The 21,022-nt window shown below is 35.6% G+C and overlaps 1 protein-coding gene across 5 annotated transcripts in view; it reads left to right on the forward strand.

Moving 5' to 3' along the window:
* LOC104243534 (uncharacterized) overlaps positions 1 to 8,504 on the forward strand; it is a 29,227-nt gene extending 20,723 nt beyond the window's left edge. For all 5 annotated transcript variants that reach the window (XM_070170715.1, XM_070170716.1, XM_070170714.1 and 2 more), the window contains 3 exons: positions 456 to 564; positions 660 to 839; positions 7,271 to 8,504. In XM_070170715.1, coding sequence (XP_070026816.1) covers positions 456 to 564; positions 660 to 839; positions 7,271 to 7,447 — 466 coding nt within the window. In that variant the 3' untranslated portion in view covers positions 7,448 to 8,504. The remainder of the gene's footprint in view (positions 1 to 455; positions 565 to 659; positions 840 to 7,270) is intronic.
* Positions 8,505 to 21,022: the final 12,518 nt, after the last annotated feature.

Here is a 21,022-nt window from a genome sequence, read left to right on the forward strand (position 1 = left end):
TCTATGTTGTTTTATGTTACAAATTTACTTAATAGTCTAATGCTTGTTCAGGAATATTGTTACAATGCTAACATGATCTGGATGAACTAGTAATGTGGATGTTTGATTGATAGTCTTAAAAAATAAATGATTGCCAATTAGTTTATAGTATTGTTAAAATATCCAATCCCTTTTGGATCCGAACACTCATTGGTTTTCAGAAAATTTTCCGAAAGAAAACTTATTAAGAAAAATTTACCACCAAACCGTTCAAACCCCATCCAATTCTCCTAAAATATAGGATTCACCTTGTCTGTAACTAAATCCTCATCCGTCTGAACTGCTACAGTTGTACCATGTTCTTTCTGCTGGTAAAAGGACAAAAAGTTGCTTGTTCTTCTTTCTGATCAGTTATCTTCTTTTGATGCATGGACTGTTCTTTCTGTATCTTATAGATCATGTATCCATTCTTTCAGTGCTAACCTGGAAAGGTTGAAAGTGCCTCCGAATATTTATATATTGATGATACAACTGCTAGCACGGAACGAAAATTATGCGGAACTTGGATTGTTGATCATGAATAAGGTTAGCAAATTGTGGTAGTGTATATTTTAAGAAATGCCAAGAGTTTGTGATAAACACTTTATATGAGCCCTAAACTTGTGTTTATTGTGTTTCAGATAATTGAGCCCTCAAAAGAAGTTGCAATGCAATTATTGGCGTCAGGCAGGCAGAATTTTCAAACAAAGAAGTTGGGCCTGGATATGCTCAGAGAGCTCACATTACACCATGACTATGTGTTGCTACTTGTTCAAGATGGATACTATCTTGAAGCTTTACGTTATGCCCGGAAAACTAAGGTATTCTTAAGTTTCCCTGCATCCACTAATTCCATGTCACGACCCAAAATCCACTAAGGGTCGTGATGGCGCCGGACACCGCTGTCAGGCAAGCCAACCAAAATACTTAATTAAATTTTCGTTTTAATAATTTTGAATGCTATGATTTTCCTTCAATTCTACTAGTAAAAGATAATCCTTACAAGGTAAATAAAAGAATGTATAGAAATAAATACAAGATACCCAATAATCATCCCAGAACCCGGTGTCACAAGTGCATGAGCATTTACTAGGAATGAAATAAAATACAGTAACTGTCCGAAATACAAAATGGACAGAAATAAAATACAGTACAATACTCTAAAGGGGACTCTGCTGGTTGCGGGTCGTTTTGACAAATGCAGCTCACCTAAATCTCCGTATCAACCATGCCGCTATGCCACTAAGCCACCAGCCACACATGAACCTGTGTAACAAAATGCACAGCAAGTGTAATATGAGTACGAAAACAACGTGTACCCAGCGAGTATCCCGTCTAATCTCGAAGAAGTAGAAACGAGAGGTCGACTTCGACACTTACTAGTGGTCCAATAGTAATATATTATTAATACGAATAATCAGGGATTTATTAAAAACGGCAGTAAATTCAAATAAGTCACGAAACAGGTAAACATTCCTTTTTGTATTAAAAGTCTCCAAATTCATAACCTATTAATTATCAATTTATCTCAAGTCAGGGAGAGCAAATATCAATTTCTATAAATCTCAAGGCAAGCAATACAAGCATGCGCAAATCATGTCGAGGTCGTACGGCCCGATCCAACAATATTTAAACTGTGCACTGCCAGAGGGTCGAATGACGCGAACCATAGATGCATCTATTTAATCTACCGAGGCGTTCGGCCCGTTCCACAATAGATAAACACATTCAAACAGTCAAATCAAGAATTTATCAAGGAGCAATTATTCAGGAAAAGGCAAGCTTCTCTTTTAAAAGTCAAGAAATGATGTCTAGCCTTTTAAAAATTTATTTATACGTTCGATATGTTTTAAGCATTTTTAAGTTGACAACAAGGTTGCAATATTAAAAGTAAAGCATGCTTTTGGGGCCTAGACTACCCGGACTTAAGCATAATAGTAGCTACGCACGAACTCTCGTCACCTCGTGCGTACGTAGCCCCCACAAATAGGAGCACATATCCAATTAATTCACCTATGAGGACAATTCCCTCTAACAAGGTTAGAAAGGAGACTTACCTCGCTCCGAAGTCCAATAACCTGCTTCCAAGCTCCTTCCGACGATTCAAACCGATGCCCCAACGCTCCAAAACTGGCCAAATAACAGGCAAACAAATGAAAATACACCCTAATACTCATAACAATTCAATTTATATAAAATCCCAACTCCACTCGAAAAGTTGACAAAATCGCCATCGGGCCCACGTGCCCGGATTCCGATTTTTTTCGAAAATAAATTTCACCCACAACCTCACGAACTCAAATATATAATTGGCTCTCAATTTCATGTCAAAAAATCGTGGTCAAAATCCAAGAATACAAATTTCCTAGGTTTTCTTCAAAATCCCAAAATTTCCACTAATTTACATGATTTTCCATGTTAAAATCTAGATATAATCCAAGTAATTAACTTGCAATTGGTGGGAATCACTTACCTTGACATGGACGATGAAAATGGAGCTCCAAAATCGCTCTTAGGTCGGCTCCCATGGAGGAAATGAGATGAAATGAGCCAAATCCATTTCTTTACACTTATACACTGCCCAGACGACTCTTCTTCGCGAGATTCCCAAAAATCATTTTTCCTAACTCTTCTCAGACAACCTCTAGTATAATGGCCATAACTTTTTGTGCAAAACTCCAAATGACAAATGGTTTAACTTTTTGAAAACTAGACAGCAAGATCTACAACTTTCATGATTTGGTTATCTCTCAATTCCTTATAGATTTTGAGATATAAGCCTCCAAAGTCAGCCCTGTGCAACACAAATTTCTTCTTCATCTTCCCGGACAGCCTATACTGTACCAGCCATAACTGTACATAACTTTTGGTACACAAATCCAAATGCTAAATGGTTTACATTTCTGAAAACTAGACACAAAGGGCTACAACTTTCATTTTTGGATCATCTCAAAATTCCTTATAGATTGTGAGATATGAGCCTCCTTCCCGGACAGCCTATACTGTACCAGCCATAACTGTACATAACTTTTGGTACACAAATCCAAATGCTAAATGGTTTACATTTCTGAAAACTAGACACAAAGGGCTACAACTTTCATTTTTGGATCATCTCCAAATTCCTTATAGATTGTGAGATATGAGCCTCCGAAGTCAGACCTGCGCAACAGAGATTTTCTTCTTCGCGAACGCGAAGGACAAAATCCATATGCCCAAACCTTCTTCGCGAACGCGAAGAACAACACCAGACACCAGCAACAGCTATAGCAAAACAGCCCGAAATGATTCGAAACCACCCCGAAACACACCCGAGGCCCCCGGAACCCCATCCAATCACACCAACCAGTCCCATAACATGACATAGACCTGCTCGAGGCCTCAAATCACATCAAACAACATCGAAATCATGAATCACGCTCCAATTCAAGCTTAATGAACTTTAAAATTTCAAACTTCTACATTCGATGTCGAAACCTATCAAATCACGTTCGATTGACCTCAAATTTTGCACACAAGTCACATTCGACATTACGGACCTACTCCAAATTCCAGAATTGGTATCCGACCCCGATATCAAAAAGTCCACTTCCGGTCAAACTTCTCGAAAACCTTCAAATTTCCAAATGACTCCAAAATGACCCACGGACCTCCGACTTCACTTCCGATCGCGCTCCCAACACCAGAATCACCATACGGAGCTATTCCCAGACTCGGAATCCCAAACGGACATTGATAACACTGAAATGCACTTCAACCCAAACTTATGAAATTCTTCCAAAATGCTAACTTCCACAATAGGTGCCGAAACGTTCTCGGGTCTTCCAAAACCCGGTCAAGTTCGAAATCATTATACAAACCTGTTGGAACCTTCGAATCCCAATTCCGAGGTCGTTTACTCAAAAATCTAGTCTTAGTTAATTCTTTCAACTTAAAGCTTCCGAAATGAGAATTCTCTTTTCCAAATCAACTTCGAACTTCCCGGAATTCATTTCCGACCATGCGTACAAGTCATAATACCTTAAGTGAAGCTGCTCATGGCCTCAAACTGCTGAACGACGCGCTAAAGCTTAAAACGACCGGTCAGGTCGTTACATTCTCTCCCACTTAAACTCACGTTCGTCCTCGAATGTGCTAAGAACTGCGCTGGAGTTGTCTGAAATCATTGCTTAACACCTCGTGCACCTACCCGTGCTACCACAACTCGGTTGAGCACATTAGTTCGAGCAAGTTTGAAGATGTTCTCTTTTATTCAGGCAAATAAGCTTAGAGCCCAGTTCCAACATCCAGAACTCTCTGTAATAGTAATATATTATTAATACGAATAATCAGGGATTTATTAAAAACGGCAGTAAATTCAAATAAGTCACGAAATAGGTAAACGTTCCTTTTTATATTAAAAGTCTCCGAATTCATAACCTATTAATTATCAATTTATCTCAAGTCAGGGAGAGCAAATATCAATTTCTATAAATCTCAAGGCAAGCAATACAAGCATGCGCAAATCATGTCGAGGTCGTACGACCCGATCCAACAATATTTAAAATGTGCACTGCCCGAGGGTCAAATGGCGCGAACCATAGATGCATCTATTTAATCTACCGAGGCGTTCGGCCCGTTCCACAATAGATAAACACATTCAAACAATCAAATCAAGAATTTATCAAGGAGCAATTATTCAGGAAAAGGCAAGCTTCTCTTTTAAAAGTCAAGAAATGATGTCTAGCCTTTTAAAAATTTATTTATACGTTCGATATGTTTTAAGCATTTTTAAGTTGACAACAAGGTTGCAATATTACAAGTGAAGCATGTTGTTGGGCCCTAGACTACCCGGACTTAAGCATAATAGTAGCTACGCACGGACTCTCGTCACCTCGTGCGTACGTAGCCCCGGCAAATTGGAGCACATATCCAATTAATTCACCTATGGGGACAATTCCCTCTTACAAGGTTAGAAAGGAGACTCACCTCGCTCCGAAGTCCAATAACCGGTTTCCAAGCTCCTTCTGACGATTCAAACCGATGCCCCAACGCTCCAAAACTAGCCAAATAACGGGCAAACCAATGAAAATACACCCTAATACTCATAACAATTCAATTTATATAAAATCCCAACTCCGCTCGAAAAGTTGACAAAATCGCCCTCGGGCCCACGTGCCCGGATTCTGAATTTTTCCGAAGATAAATTTCACCACAACCTCACGAACGCAAATATATAATTGGCTCTCAATTTCATGTCCAAAAATCGTAGTCAAAATCCAAGAATACAAATTTCCTAGGTTTTCTTCAAAATCCCAAAATTTCCACTAATTTACATGATTTTCCATGTTAAAATCTAGATATAATCCAAGTAATTAACTTGCAATAGGTGGGAATCACTTACCTTGACATGGATGATGAAAATGGAGCTCCAAAATCGCTCCTAGGTCGGCTCCCATGGAGGAAATGAGATGAAATGAGCCAAACCCATTTCTTTACACTTATACACTGCCCAGACGACTCTTCTTCGCGTTCGCGAAGAAGAAAATTCCCAAAAATCATTTTTCCAAACTCTTCTTAGACATCCTCTAGTATAATGGCCATAACTTTTTGTACAAAACTCCAAATGACAAATGGTTTAACTTTTTGAAAACTAGACACCAAGATCTACAACTTTCATGATTTGGTCATCTCCCAATTCCTTATAGATTTTGAGATATAAGCCTCCAAATTCAGCCATGTGCAACACAAATTTCTTCATCTTCCCGGACAGCCTGTAGTGTACCAGCCATAACTTTTGGTACACAAATCCAAATGCTAAATGGTTTACATTTCTGAAAACTAGACACAAAGGGCTACAACTTTCATTTTTGGATTATCTCCAAATTCCTTATAGATTGTGAGATATGAGCCTCCGAAGTCAGACCTGCGCAACAGAGATTTTCTTCTTCGCGAACACGAAGGACAAAATCCCTGAAGCCCAAACCTTCTTCGCGAGCGCGAGAGTATCCTCACGAACGCGAAGAACAACACCAGACACCAGCAACAGCTATAGCAAAACATCCCGAAATGATCCGAAACCACCCCGAAACAAACCCGAGGCCCCCGAGACCCCGTCCAATCAAACCAACCAGTCCCATAACATGACACAAACCTGCTCGAGGCCTCAAATCATATCAAACAACATCGAAATCATGAATTACGCTCCAATTCAAGCTTAATGAACTTTAAAATTTCAAACTTCTACGTTCAATGTCGAAACCGATCAAATCACGTCCGATTGACCTCAAATTTTGCACACAATCACATTCGACATTACGGACGTACTCCAACTTTCGGAATTGGATTCCGTCCCCGATATTAAAAAGTCCACTTCCGGTCAAACTTCTCGAAAACCTTCAAATTTCTATCTGTAGCCGAATGACTCCAAAATGACCCACGGACCTCCGACTTCACTTCCATCGCGCTCCCAACACCAGAATCACCATACGGAGCTATTCCCAGACTCGGAATCCCAAACGGACATTGATAACACTGAAATGCACTTCAACCCAAACTTATGAAATTCTTCCAAAATGCTATCTTCCACAATCGGTGCCGAAACGTTCCCGGGTCTTCCAAAACCCGGTCCAGACATACGCCCAAGTCCGAAATCATCATACGAACCTGCTGGAACCTTTGAATCCCAATTCCAAGGTTGTTTACTCAAAAATTCAGTCTTAGTTAATTCTTTCAACTTAAAGCTTCCGAAATGAGAATTCTCTTTTCCAAATCAACTCCGAACTTCCCGGAATTCATTTTCGACCATGCGTACAAGTCATAATACCTGAAGTGAAGCTGCTCATGGCCTCAAACTGCTGAACGACGCGCTATAGCTCAAAACGATTGGTCGGGTCGTTACATTCCAAAACCTAACCGTCAATCCTGCCAAAGAACTAGAATAATAAAGATAAAAAAAAAACCTTGAGTTCAGCTCTTTTATATGTGCATGCTAAGTTTACATGTGCGAAAGCCTGAAGGTTCCATTCTTTTAAGTCTTCTGTACTTGATGCCAATTTTGGATATAGTATTGGTTTGTTGAGATTAGAACTACTCCTGCCTGACCACTTCAACTGTACTTTACATCTATTGATTACACTGTTTCAGTAATGTGCCAATATTATTTGCTTTCTGGCTGGGCTTTATCTTCCGTTTCTGTTGTGATTTTACTCTATACAAACTTGAGAAAAAAGTTCTTGTACAACTGAGGATTCTGACATAATTGAGTTTTATTCAGGTGAATACTGTTCAGCCTTCATTGTTTCTTGAAGCAGCTTATGCTTCTAATGACTCGCAACACCTGGCTGCAGTTCTTAGATTTTTCTCAGACTTCATTCCTGGGTTCAATAGCACTACTGACCACCAAACATATAGCCGTTGTCTTGCTGAGATGAATTCAGTGATTACTGCTTGAGGCCACCTTGACATAAATCAAGAAGTTGAACCCTTTGTTTCCCCTCGAAGACCAACCTTTTGTTCAGTGTCATAGTTTTGAATGATACAGGTAAATTTGTGCTAAACAGACATAAATAAGCTATAGGGGTTTTGGAGGAAACTTGGAACATGTATTTTTTTTTCGTTTTAGTTGAATCCACTAGGCATTGTGCCTAGGGTTGATTTTCATAAATAATAAGCGAAGTACAACATAGGAGGGGGACATAAACCTGACCTCCAAAAATATAATACATAGGCACCTGGTCATGTAAACATAATGACCAGAGAGAACCTGGAATTGGACCTATGATGATGATCCAGTTGACTATCAAACATTGATAATCAATTAGATGTGCAAAATCCGAGTGAAGTAAATCTAGGTCAACCATACAAAAAAACACATGTAAACCTAATTCTACCAAGATTTTGAGTTGGAGGATTATCTTCCAAATACAAACAAGTCTACATCTAATGAAAGTGTAGAAGTTCCCTAGAGAGAATGACAAATTACATGTGATACCGGAGGGAGTTATCTTCAACCTTGCTTTGACAATGAGATCCATGAAAGCTAGGTTGAAGATTTGTATCAAAAAGGGGGCATGATGAATTGAGCATAAAGTTTGCTGCTTCTTGCTGATGATAGGGGGGAGTGAGCTTTGGCTTGCGTTATTTGTCCTAACTAGCCAATGGTCTTCTGGTGGCTTCTGGTGATTGGCTAAGTCAAAGCCATGGTAGATTATTTGTTGCTGGATTGTGCTAAGTGTGCAGTTGGAACATGTATTGGAGAAAAAACTTTGAGGTGTTGATTAATAGGACATGAATGTAGTAATTTACTCCTTTTTTTTCTTTTGAATTTCTAAGTTTTAGATTCTTTACCCTTTTGTCGGGTGTTTTGGGTAGAGGATAGGGCAGGGTACACATGAACTGGTGTGATGAAGAAAATGACACTCATGTTTTATACACTAATTCCATATTAGATGTGAAATTGACCTAATTGCTCGTGAACTCCCAGCAATAGTAAAGTGACCTTTTAACAACTTGCCTTTGTCCTTGCCATCTGAATTGTACTAGTATATGTTGATATAGAACAAATTTTGTACAAACTTGTTTTTTGGTGTTGTAGGTCTATGGCTACAATGGAGGTGATATTTTCTTTTTTCTTTTTTCTCTTGTCACTCGATATTGGCCGAGTAGGTCCATGGAGTGAAAATAGCATGAGTTTGGCAGTTTTTGGACTAGTAATTAAAAAATAACCAGCATTTGCAAAGTCATTAAAAAATAGCTGTTCTTTTATGCTGAGATAAAATCTGGAGAAATAGTTGAAACATGAAACGTTCTAGCATAATATGTTGGATTATGGAGCCACTGCGTATAAACTTCCAACATATTATGTTGTAATATCATATATTTGTGTGTGTATATATATAATCGAATTCTAGGTTTCCAGATTTTTAAAGGTGTTTTCGTTTAGATTGTATTTTTACATGAAAAAAGTGGCTAAATTTTAATTACTTTCGAAATTATGGCTAATTTTCAATTAGCAATTGTAAATCAGGTTATTTTTTATTTTTCCCTGTCGATGGAGGCGGTAAAATTCTCCTTACCATCTTTCTCAGAGTTCGAACTCATGACTTTGTATATACTTATCATATTTACCTCTGCAATCAAAGTCTCATAGGAATTATACTTATCATATTGGAAAAAGTTTAAAAATACCCTTCATCTATTTATTGGGCTAAAAATATCTCTTCATCCACCTTTTTAGTTCACTTATACCCTTTGATTGTTAGGTCAATGCTGAATTAAAAGTAATTACTTAAAAAATATATTTTGCAAAGTATTTTTGTTTTTTTAAACTAATGCACAAGTAGTCTACTAATTTAGTAAAGTCTTCTTTTTTCAGTTTTAAAAAAAATAAAACAATTCAGTTTTTACAAAAAAAAAAAAATCCATTTTTTTTAGTTTTTTTAAAGCATTTTTTTGCAAAGACTGAAAAAAAATTGTAAATAGAAAAAAAATTATTTTTAACAAAATTATTCTCGTTTTTTAAAAACTGGAAAAAATATTTTCGTTTTTGAAAAATATTTTTTTTAGTTTTTTCAGTTTTAAAAAAAAAAAATATTTTGTTAAAAAACGAAAATAGTTTTTTCAGTTTTTACAAATTTGTATTTTCCAGTTTTTACAAAAAAAATTCTTTAAAAAAACTGAAAAAAAAATATTTTTCAAAAACGAAATTATTTTGTTGAAAATATTTTTTCAGTTTTTGAAAAACGAAAATATTTTATTAAAAACAATTTTTTTCTGTTTTTACAATTTTTCTGTTTTTTACAAAAAAAATTGGAAAAAATGAAAAAAAAAATTTTTTTTTTGTAAAATGGAATTGTTTTTTGTAAAAACTGGAAAAAAAGACTTTATTAAATTAGTGGACTATTGGTGCATTAGTTTAAAAAAACAAAAATATTTTGCAAAATATTTTTTTAAGTAATTATTTTTAATTCAGCATTAACCTAACGGTCAAAGGGCATAAGTGAACGAAAAAGGTGGATGAATGAGTATTTTTATCCCAATAGATGGATGAACGATATTTTTAAACCTTTTTTCAATAGTTTAGGAGCATTTTGAACCCTTTACCTATGCAATCGCCAAGTAGGCCTAAAAGAAGGAAGTCGTATCCCCCGGAGTTGCACACCGAGAAATTTTCTGAAGTTCCATCTTCTTAGTCTATAAAACTAAAAAAACAGAAATACTAATTAGAAGAAAGTATAAGAAGTTGGAAAACTTACAACAACAACGACCCAGTATAATTCCACAAGTGGGGTCTGGGGAGGGTAATATGTACGCAGACCTTACCCCTACCCCGAAGGGTAGAGAGGCTGTTTCCAGGAGACCCTCGGCTCAAAAAAGCAACAGGAGATGATATATTAGTACCATAAAAATGCGTAATAAAAATAACAACAATATATAAGAAATATGAAATTACTAAGTGGAGAATTTAAAAACGAGTCCGTGATTTCCCTTTCAGTTCTGGAAAAGATGATAAGCTTAATGAGGAGAGAATTATAAACTATTAGTACAAATTTAAGATAGAAAAAGTTTTCATTTGAAAATCTGGTGTTCAGAGTCTAGTGGTTAGATTGATTTCCTTAGTTCCCATTTAACATTTAGGTGGGATGGAGATCATCATTCTTTATATTATCTTATAAAAATAAAAAATAAAAACCGGTTGGTGATATGGACTGATCTTTTTTCATCTAACACCAAAAACAAACTTATACTACCAACTATTTGTACAGTGCGTAACATGGACTATTGAATTATGAGCCAGATTTAGCAAAAAGAAAATAAAATTGAATCACAATACCAAAATAAAGAGATAATTTATTTCGGGAAAATGATATTGTGTAGCCGCTCTCAAAATAATAGCCCAAAAAATATATATTTTTTGTATATATACATTTTGTATGTTATATATAAAAATTATATAAATTCTATACACTTTTTCGACTAACTAATATAAATAGTTTCTGGCGCAGGCGAAAAGTGATAATACCCCGAATATTTCTCTTAGAATTATGCAACCTGCTCTATTGGTTTCCCTGGGAGAGATCAGAGATAGGAGAAGAAATGGCGTGGGATAGCCACTATTTAAGGTGGTATTTATTTTTTATCTGGCAATCCTAATGTTGAGCAAAAATAGCCACTACTCTATTAAAATTAATATGAAAAGACATTTTTACCCTTTTTTCTATAGAACCGGAGCCCCGATAATGGCGAGAAGTGCAAGACAATCACCATTACCGGCGACCACCGGAACAACAACAACAACAACAATAACCTTAACCCTAAACAACTCATTGCAATCCTCTTCATCATCATCGTCCGAATAGCATCAGCAACATACAACAGAAACCCTAACTCTGAAACTGAAACTGAAGAAGAAGAGCGTTTCATGGAAGCCAGGTACAGTGGATAACGAGTTCCTCAACAAGAAAAGCTCTAAGATTTGCTGTATATTTCACAAGGAAAAGCCTTTTGATGAGGATGACAGTGATGACGATGAAAATGTGAATCAATCAAATAAGAAGGATCTATTGGTACAAGCTCAAAAGTTAAGGACAATAGGTCATGAACTTAGGCTAAGAAGCCCAAAAGTTAAGAACAATAGGTCCTGAACTTACAGTTACAAGTTCAAAAGTAAGGACAATAGGTCCTGAAGTCCTGAATTTAGACTAACAAACTCAAAAGTTAAGGATAATTGGTCTTAAACTTAGGCTAAGAAGCCCAAAAGTTAAGGACAATATGTCTTGCACTTAGACTAACAAGCTCAAAAGTTAAGGACACTTGGTCCTGAACTTACAGTTACAAGTTCAAAAGTTAAGGACATGTAGTCCTCAATTCCTGAAGTTAAGTTCAAAAGTTAAGGACATGTAGTCCTGAAGTCCTAAACTTAGAGTTACAAGTTCAAAAGTTAAAGACATGTAATCCTAATGTCCTGAAGTTAAGCTCAAAAGTTAAGGACATGAGCAGAAGGGTATTTTCGTCCGGACAGTTAAAGTTTATTAAAGCAGTGGCTAAAGACTAAAAACATTTTAAACAGTGACTTAAAAGTAAATACATGTGTTATTAGTGACTAACCGTGTACTTCCTCCGAGATAGGAGGGTCATGATTTTGATTGTAAATTACAAAACAGCAGCTTTCTGCCTTTCTCTTTATTTAATTTTTCTTTTGGGTGGTTGGGGTTGGGGTGGGGGCGGGGGGGGGGGGAAGGCGCAATACTTTATAGTATCTTAGTGTGATGTAATTGGACTTTTTATGGAAAGTATATTAGAAGATAATTAGTGACCTTTATTAGTTAGCTGATACTGACATCAACATCTAGGCCGTTTGGTGAGATACTTTAATCATGCAACTCTAGTATTTTATATTTATTATTTTCCCTTTACTTTACAGTATTTTTTTCATTGTCCAAAGTCTGGTGTATAGTGTCACCTAATACATGTACTAATGGAGGTAATAAGAACTTAGTGCAATAATCGAAAGAACAAATATATAAAACCTCAAATTTCACGATTGACGGTTTATTTTCATTGTTGTTTTTATTTTTGTACAATTATTGAAAGAATTAGAGAAAGAACAAAAAAGAAAAATCCTGTTTGTTAAGACATATGAGTGGTCATTTTCAATAAATATATTAGGTTTATAATAAGGTTTGGTATAATAATAGTTGGTAAGTCAGTTGTCTGCATGAATAATGGTGGAGCCAAAAGATTACAACCTACAACTTCCAACTTTTATATTTGTTGGCTAATTAGAAAGAAACAGAATGATGCTGGCAACCTAATATTATTTTTGGCATATTAGATCATTTTGAAAATGAAATATGTTATTTTTTTCCCAGTTCTTGTTAGGTATACACGTACCCCACCAAAATTCTTAGCAGATACCATTGAATATTACGTTTTATATTAAATAAATTTTGGAATTTTCTCTTTGAGAGTTGATTATGAGAACGAAAAAAAATATATATATTACTAACATTCGTTGGTGCATAAAATTATATGCTGTGAGGGAATAAATATTTTGATATTTAATCGAGAGAAACTTTATTTAAATAGATATAATGTGTGTGTATATATATATATATATTATTGTTCTTTTTTTATTTTTATATATAATACTACAGTTGCTGAACGTAATAATCATTGACCAAACCAGGTGGGCGTTTGGACATAAGAATTGTAAAATTTCAAAAAAAGTGAAGAAAAAAAAATTTCAAGTGAATATGATATTTAAAAATTTGAGTTGTGATTGGACATGAATATAATTTTGGATTGTTTTAAATTTTTGTGAGTAATCTGAGTGAAAATTTTGAAAATAACTTTTTTGAATTTTTAAAAAATTCAAAATTCATCTTCAAGTGAAAATTGAAAATTATATGGTCAAACGTTAATTTCAAAAAAATAATAAAAAGTCGAAAACAAAAAATTCATGACCAATCGGGCTCTAGATAAGAATACAAGTTAGAGAGGGGAATAATATGGAGCTTTTTCGAGGAAAAATTTAGAATTTTAAATAACTTTTTGGAGTAGATTATTTTTTCAAGGACTTTTTCTGAAGGGCTTGGGACAAATTGGCAGTTTCAAAACACACGTGTAAAGGTACAAATACTACCCAAAAATAATCATTGGATTCCTACAAACTATCTTTAATTCATTTGTTTAAAAAAAATTTAAGGCAAAAGGGTTCCATTTTTTGTTGATACAATAATCTATAATGAGTGGTTGGTTTGACAGCCTTTTTCTCCCTTTTTGGGGAGTTTATCTTTTGGCCCCAAAGAAACTAAAGGGCAAAGTTGTAAGAGTAAAAGAGTATACTTTATACTTTATCCAGGATTAATCCTTAGAAAATATAGAAAATTAAATATAGAACTGTACGTCTTCTAGTTTTAGGTTTGACTTTCCTATATTTATTATTCCTTTTTTTATCTATCCAAAAAGATTAATCATTGAGTGTTCTTTCACGGCGCATTTGCATCTATACCCGTTTTCTGTGTCACGTTTTAACTTGTGCCCGCTTTGCAAAAACAATTGCAAGCGTACCCGCTTTTTTGCATAACTTCAGCATACGGGGCTGAAGTAGCAAAGACAATCACACAAAACTTCAAAATTCTAGTAGCCGGGCCTGAAGTTCAGCTCTAGAGCTTAAGTTTTTTGTTTTTTAACTGGCGAACTTCAGCTCTAGAGCTGAAGTTTTTGTTTTGTAACTGGCGAACTTCAGCTCTAGAGCTGAAGTTTTTGTTTGTAACTGGCGAACTTCAGCTCTAGAGCTGAAGTTTTTGGTTTGTAACTGGCGAACTTCAACTCTAGAGCTGAAGTACCACAATTAGTAGTGATTTTTTAAGAAAAATAGCGTACATCTTCTCAGCTCAAACACGAATAAACATACAAAAACTCCAAAATTTTACAGCTCATCCTACTGGTAACTTAAACTTTTTCCTAAGACTAATTTGCTGTAAATTTGGAGCAGAAGTACAACTGCCGAACTTTTCAATTAAAAAAAATTGATCTTATAACTAAAGCAGCGTTGCTTCTGGAGATAAATACCAGTTTGTTTTGTAACTTGAAGAAGAAAATGAAGGAGGAGAAGGAGGAGAAGAAAGGAGGCTGAAGTTATTTAAAAAGTGGGTACAAGTTAAAAGTTTAAAAAAAAATATAGGTATATGTTAAATGGGGGCGACCAAATAGGGCGCCCCGTGCAATTTTTACTTCTTTCACATGGATATGCTACTTTTCAACCCAACAAAAAAGGGCCAAATACATATACAACCCATCCAACTTGGCACCATTTTTTATTTTGGCACTTTATCTCTACCTTGTTCCATTTTGGCCCTCCAACTCTATTTTATATGTTCCATTTTACCCTCCAACTCTATTTCTTATGTTCCACTTTAACACAAAAGCTGAAACCAATGCAGAAAATATAGCGCGTGTGTATACACAAAACTGAGGTGTAATAAATATCCAATTAAATGTTATCACCTAGTTTTTTCATCCATGTCAAATGGGTCAATACTAAAATATCTGAACCCGACCGTATTTTTTCATCCACTGTTGCTCCATCTTTATTCTCTAAGTTGCAAAGCTTTCATCTGCCGATTTCATACTTGGCCCATTTAGATGAAATATATTCACAAAAAATACGGTCGAATTCAGGTATTTTAGTATTGACCCGTTTGACATGGATAAAAAAATTAGGTGGCAACATTTAATTGGATATTTATTATACCTTAGATTTGTGTATACACACGCGCTATATTTTTTGCCTGGTTTCAGCTTTTGTGTTAAAGTGGAACATAAGAAATAAGGTTAGAGGGCTAAAATGGAACAATGTGCAGATAGAGTGCCAAAATGAAAAATGGTGCCAAGTTGGATGGGTTGTATATGTATATAAAAAAAATGTCCAAAATAGGAGCATGTCAATTTATGCAAGACGGGTAAATATAGTATTCTTGTTTGAATGACTTTTTAAGAAAATATGTTTTGACACAGATATATGTGTTTGTTTCAAGGTTTAATTATTTTTGTCAAAAACATCTTTTAGTTCACGTGAGGCTTGGAAATAAATTTTAAATGTGAACTCCAGGTTGTTGAGGTCAAAGGAACGAAGACAAATACACAAAATTCCACGTCTATCCACCAAAACAGTAAAATAAATAAAAACCATTGGTACTTGTATGGAAAAATGACAAATTTTTGAACCTATAGTTGACTGACACCTGTCTTGTTGAAGCTTCTTAAACTCTTGTTGGTTTTTTCTTGTGAAAACAAACAACATAATGAATAGTCTACATTCATGCTATGGTTGTGGAGTAAAAAGAAGGGAATAGTTATTTTATTTACTTTTATTTTTTTTGTCTCTTCGTAATTCTTGGGTCCAAAGTTTAAAAAAGGAACCAACTATTAGGAGTTGAAAGGTATGTATCAATGTGATGAAGTGCTCTAACTTATATGTCAAGACAATAAAGACAATACTATATTCTTCTTAATAGACTTACATTTAGGAAAGTGATTAATTTTTACTTTTTCTGTAAATACATAGTCCTAGTTTACCACATCTGCACTCATGTGGAGCTACAGTTTTAGTACATAGGACCAATTGACTTTCTGCTAATTAAACATGTACAAGTTTCACAACACATCACATGGAACATTAAAGAAACAAAATTGTTCTAATACTGATGTAATATATATTTCTAAATAAGAGTTATCTCCAAGAAATCTAGAGAAGCTAAAAATAAAGGTGTCAATGTGTCGGGTCGGTGTGAGCACGTGATTTTTGTCCTATATGAATTACTCTCATAAATTCAAGAAAACAAATTTCTCCCATTGTTTGCAGTTTTGTAGATTTTTGTGGCAATTTTTGTCGACTGTTTGCATTTGTCTGTGCACTTTTATTTTATTTAATTCATGAAAAATACAAAATATGTTGCATTTGCATTTAGGATTTAATTTGATATTTTTCAGATTAATTAGCAAATTAGTTGTTTTATAAGAAATGGGGAAATCAAAAAAATAACTTATTTTTGCACTTCTTAATTTTTAATTTTGGTAGATTTTCTTTAAATTTGGTTTTTAATTAGTTATGATAATTATTATTTGTATTTAATTAGTATTTTGATAGGTTAATTTGGTTTTAGGATTAAATTTAGGTTTTAATTTTAATTTTTGAAAAAAAGGGGAAAAGAATTTTGAAGAAAAATGAATTGAAAAGAAAAGGAAAGAATTGAGAGGATCAAAACTTTGGGCCAAATTGATTAAATTCCCCAGCCCAAATCATTTTCCCCAAACCCGTCTACCTGAGCCCAAAATTGAGCCCCACCCGGTCCAAATCGGCTGATCCTTCAGACCATCCAAACGACGTAGTATAAAGCCAATATTATGTCGTTTCGAATTCACTAATGTCCAAATGATCTGAGCCCTTCATCCCTCTTCATCCAACGGACCGGAACTAGTTTCCCCTAGCTATTTGATTGTCCGAATCTAGCCCCCCTCGATCGTCTCTGTCATTCCCCCTCTCTTCAGAGATCAGATTAGTAACCCTAATCCGCCGCCCTGATTTTCCACCGGCCTGGGCCGGCGGCGCCACCGCAAAATGACCCCAAATTAACACCACGCAACCTCCAAGGCCCCCTCATTCCAAATCCCCATTCCGTTTTCTTCGAATCTCCCCAGAACCGTTCGAATCTTGAATCGAAGTTCGAACCCTAAAATCCCAAAAAAAAAACCTCAAAATCAAGATTTCCGCGAAGATTAGGGTCTAGTTGGATATTATTCGTGCGTTCTTGATAAGAACACAGATTAATGTCAAACTCGGCTTAAATTTGAAGATTTGGATTCGTCGCCATTCTTCACTATCCGAGTTGTTTTAGGTATCTTCCCTTTTTCTTTTGTTTAATCTTTACTTCGGTTTTTCCTTTCATCTCATTATCTTCTACTTCTTTCTTCTCTTCTACTTTCCTTCTTATTCTCTCTTATTTTTCCAATTTCTTCAGAGTCATTGTTTATGCATGATAGTATTAAGTTTGTCTTAATTAGCATGATTTTGTTAGATTTTTGTTTAAGTTTTGTCTGTTTCTACCTTTCTTTGAGCCCAAGACCTTAGGAGTCTTTATGACTCTGTAGGTCATTTAGTTGGGTAATTTTGATTGCCGATTAAATTGGGTTTTTGGAATTCAGAAGCCCAAAAGGGATTAAGCCGGATTGGCAGGCCCAGTTTTAGAACTTGGACCTTGGGTCAACATTGACCCATTTGGTTTCCTGCAGTAAAAATAAGGGTATTGAGGGTTATTCCGGGTAATTGGCGTAGGGAATATTTCAGTAACATACTAGGGAAGCTTCAATACAAAATTGAATTCTTTGAGGCTGCCTTAATGTCTTGCCTATAAAGGCACCATGACTTGGTATTCAAGTCAGAAAAAAATGAGATAAAAATCTTGCAAAAAACTGAAATGGTTGAATTTTGGAGAAACTCTAAATCAACACTGAAATTCGTCACATTTCCTTGTTCAAAACAGTTCAAATTCTGCTTAGTTTAGGTTTGTTGATCCTCCTTACTAACGAGAATTTTGAAAGCATTTCAAATTCCTACATCTGGTTGAGAAAATGGTTTGGTTCTGGGAATTTTGAAGCCTGGTTTTGAGCTGTTGGGTTGAAATACTGTTGCATTGGTTGATTTCCAAGCTGAATTCTGCTACTTTGCTGATTCCTCACTTCTTTTTCCTTCTATTGCCAGGTATTAATTTGACTATGAATTTGGGAATGAAGTGTTTAATGTCAATCGAAAGACCTGTTCCTTATTTGAAATCAATAAGAAGTTGTTTCTTTGTTTTAGGACTTTATTTTGCACCTTGCTTTTGGGCCATGTAGTCTGATTATCCTTCCTTGCTTTTACCCATTTCATCATGTTTTTAGTTACTGTGATGCTTTTCTGTTGAATGGCTTAGGAATATTTGGAGCTTGGTATGTATATATGAACTATGAGAATCAGGATAGTAAACTTCAGTAGAATCAAGCCTGCTTCATGTTCATTTAAGTTTGTAGGAATTAATGCTTGTATGATGATTCTATTCCAATTTTATTAAAGTAATGTGTGTAGATGCTTTATGGGAATACATGCTAGTAAACAGTCCCATTTAGTTAGCCATTTTTTGTCATAAATGATAAGCTTCATTAGACCTCAAAAATAACAAGGAATTACGTATAGGTTTGTGGTTACATTTTCTCACAAGATGGTATCAGAATACATGTTGCATGTTTTTTTAATTGCAAAGGCTGTCAAACGTTTGCTTCATTTAAAGGTCTTTTTATGGAAATTTTGACTTATATCTTTTTTGGAATTAATCATGACCTGGGCTTCAGCATTGGCCCAGTTACACCAAACCGGCCCTGCTGCCATTTTAGCTTGCGTATTGGGCTTCATGAGAGCCTAGTAAAGACCCAAAGCATGCCTGGGCTTTGTTACATGGTCAATTTAAGCTTAGATTGGGCTATGGAGTTTAAATATCAAAGGTCTCCCTCTTAAGGGAATAGATGTGAATCCCTGCTTCCCTGCATTGGTTATGAATCGGATTTGGGCTTACTTTGGTTGTGAGCCCGGAGACATTTGAAACAAATGGGATTGTTCACGTTTTATCATTTGGGCCTGTTTTCTCTGTTGACTCCTTGTCTTCATTTGGCTTTGTTGTGGAAGCAATGTTTGCTCTAGTTACTTGCCTATTCGATATGGTGCCTATTGGTAGCCAGTTGAGTCTGAATTTTCAGCAAAGATTAGTAGATGGACTTCTTTAAGGTTGTTCTCATAATTAGTTAAGTTTCTTTAAATAAGTTGAGGTGCGCCATATTAGCCAGATATATAATTTATGGCCCTCACGAGCTAAGTTAGAAATACTTTGATAGAACAATTCGAGGCGTGCCGTGCCAAACAAAAATCTTAAATGCACGACCCTCATTTAATTAATATTTTTATCCTTAGAAATTGAGGCGCGACATTTAGCGAATTTTTCATGGCCCTCGCAAAGTTGAAAATGCGTAGTTGCTTTAGGCGCGTAATTTAAAATTACCTTCCTAAATTCGGGTGTGCATTTCATGTGACCAAATTCAAATCTTAACAACGTTAAATAAAATGTGTCTCGAACTACGGGTGCATTTCATGTGGCGTGGTCCAAAGACGTATTTTAGATGACGTTGAAATCTTCCTTATAATAATTAAAAGCGGTTTGAAGTAAAATGCACATAGGTTTAAAAGTATTTTAAAATTAGATAATTATGTCAATAATAACAGTTGACTGTGCTAGAACTACGGAACCCGGAAATGCCTAACACCTTCTCCCGGATTAACAGAATTCCTTACCCAGATTTCTGTGTTCGCAGACATAAACAGAGTCAATCGTTTTCTCGATTCGGAATTTGAACCGGTGACTTGGGACACCATAAATTATCTCAAGTGGCGACTCTGAATTTTAATGAAATAATCTCGTTTGATTGTCACTTAAATTGAAAAAAACTCCCTTAATACCCTTTTCGGGGTAGATAAAAAGGAGGTGTGACAGCTCTGGCGACTCTGCTGGGGATCGAACCCAGAATCTCTGGTTCAGGGTTCAAGAATTCGAGCTTAGAATAATTGTTATATTTGGCTTTATTTATTATCTGGTTTTATTTACATGTTTGGGCCTAATGTGCTAAGTGTTGCTTTTACCGCTTTGATATTCTATGAACTATATATAAACTGCTACGAAACTCATATTCTCTCTAAGTCTTCTAAATCATTTGAGAAGGGTGCACTTCATGTGACTTCTCTTCTGTCTAGAGTCTTATCCAATTTTAGAACAAGGTTCGGACAAGTTGCAAAGCCGGTGAAGCTTATGTATTCCCAGTACGCTACCCCCCCCCGACTCGAGTTGTCCACTCGGGTAAGCCAGGTCTAGAACAATAAACCCAGGTTTTAAACCTAGTATAACAAAGCCTCATGCTGGATCCCTAGTAGGAACGTTTGTTTGCATCACGTGCATTTGACTTTGAAGACTCAACACAGGAGTTGGGTCTATCTAGGACAGGTGTACTCGAAATGAAAAGACCATCCTGATGCATCCTACTTGCTGCTTGTGCATTTATTTGCTTCGGAATTGCATGTTGACCGGCTTATGAATAATTAGAGGAGAGTTGGAAAAGAAAAGTCAATGTGAGGGCTTAGAGAGATAATTATTTGTTTTTAAAAATCGTTGTCCAAAAATATACTGAAACTCTGCCAAAATTCTGTTCTGTTTTTTTTCTTTTCTTCTTTCTTTTTCTTTGGAAAAAAAAATAGTTTTTTTTCCCGTCAAATCTACCCGAACTACGCCAGTTTGATTCTCACCGGATGTGGAATACGTAGGCAACCCCCATCGAGTCCAACTTCCCCTTTTGCGAAAATAGCCCAAAAAGAAACAAAATTTTTATTTTTATTGTAAATAAGCAGGGTGATGCCATTCTTGTCTAAAATAGCCGAATGTCCCCAAAA

This window comes from Nicotiana sylvestris, chromosome 3 (assembly GCF_000393655.2).
Source record: "Nicotiana sylvestris chromosome 3, ASM39365v2, whole genome shotgun sequence".
Lineage (NCBI taxonomy): Eukaryota > Viridiplantae > Streptophyta > Magnoliopsida > Solanales > Solanaceae > Nicotiana > Nicotiana sylvestris.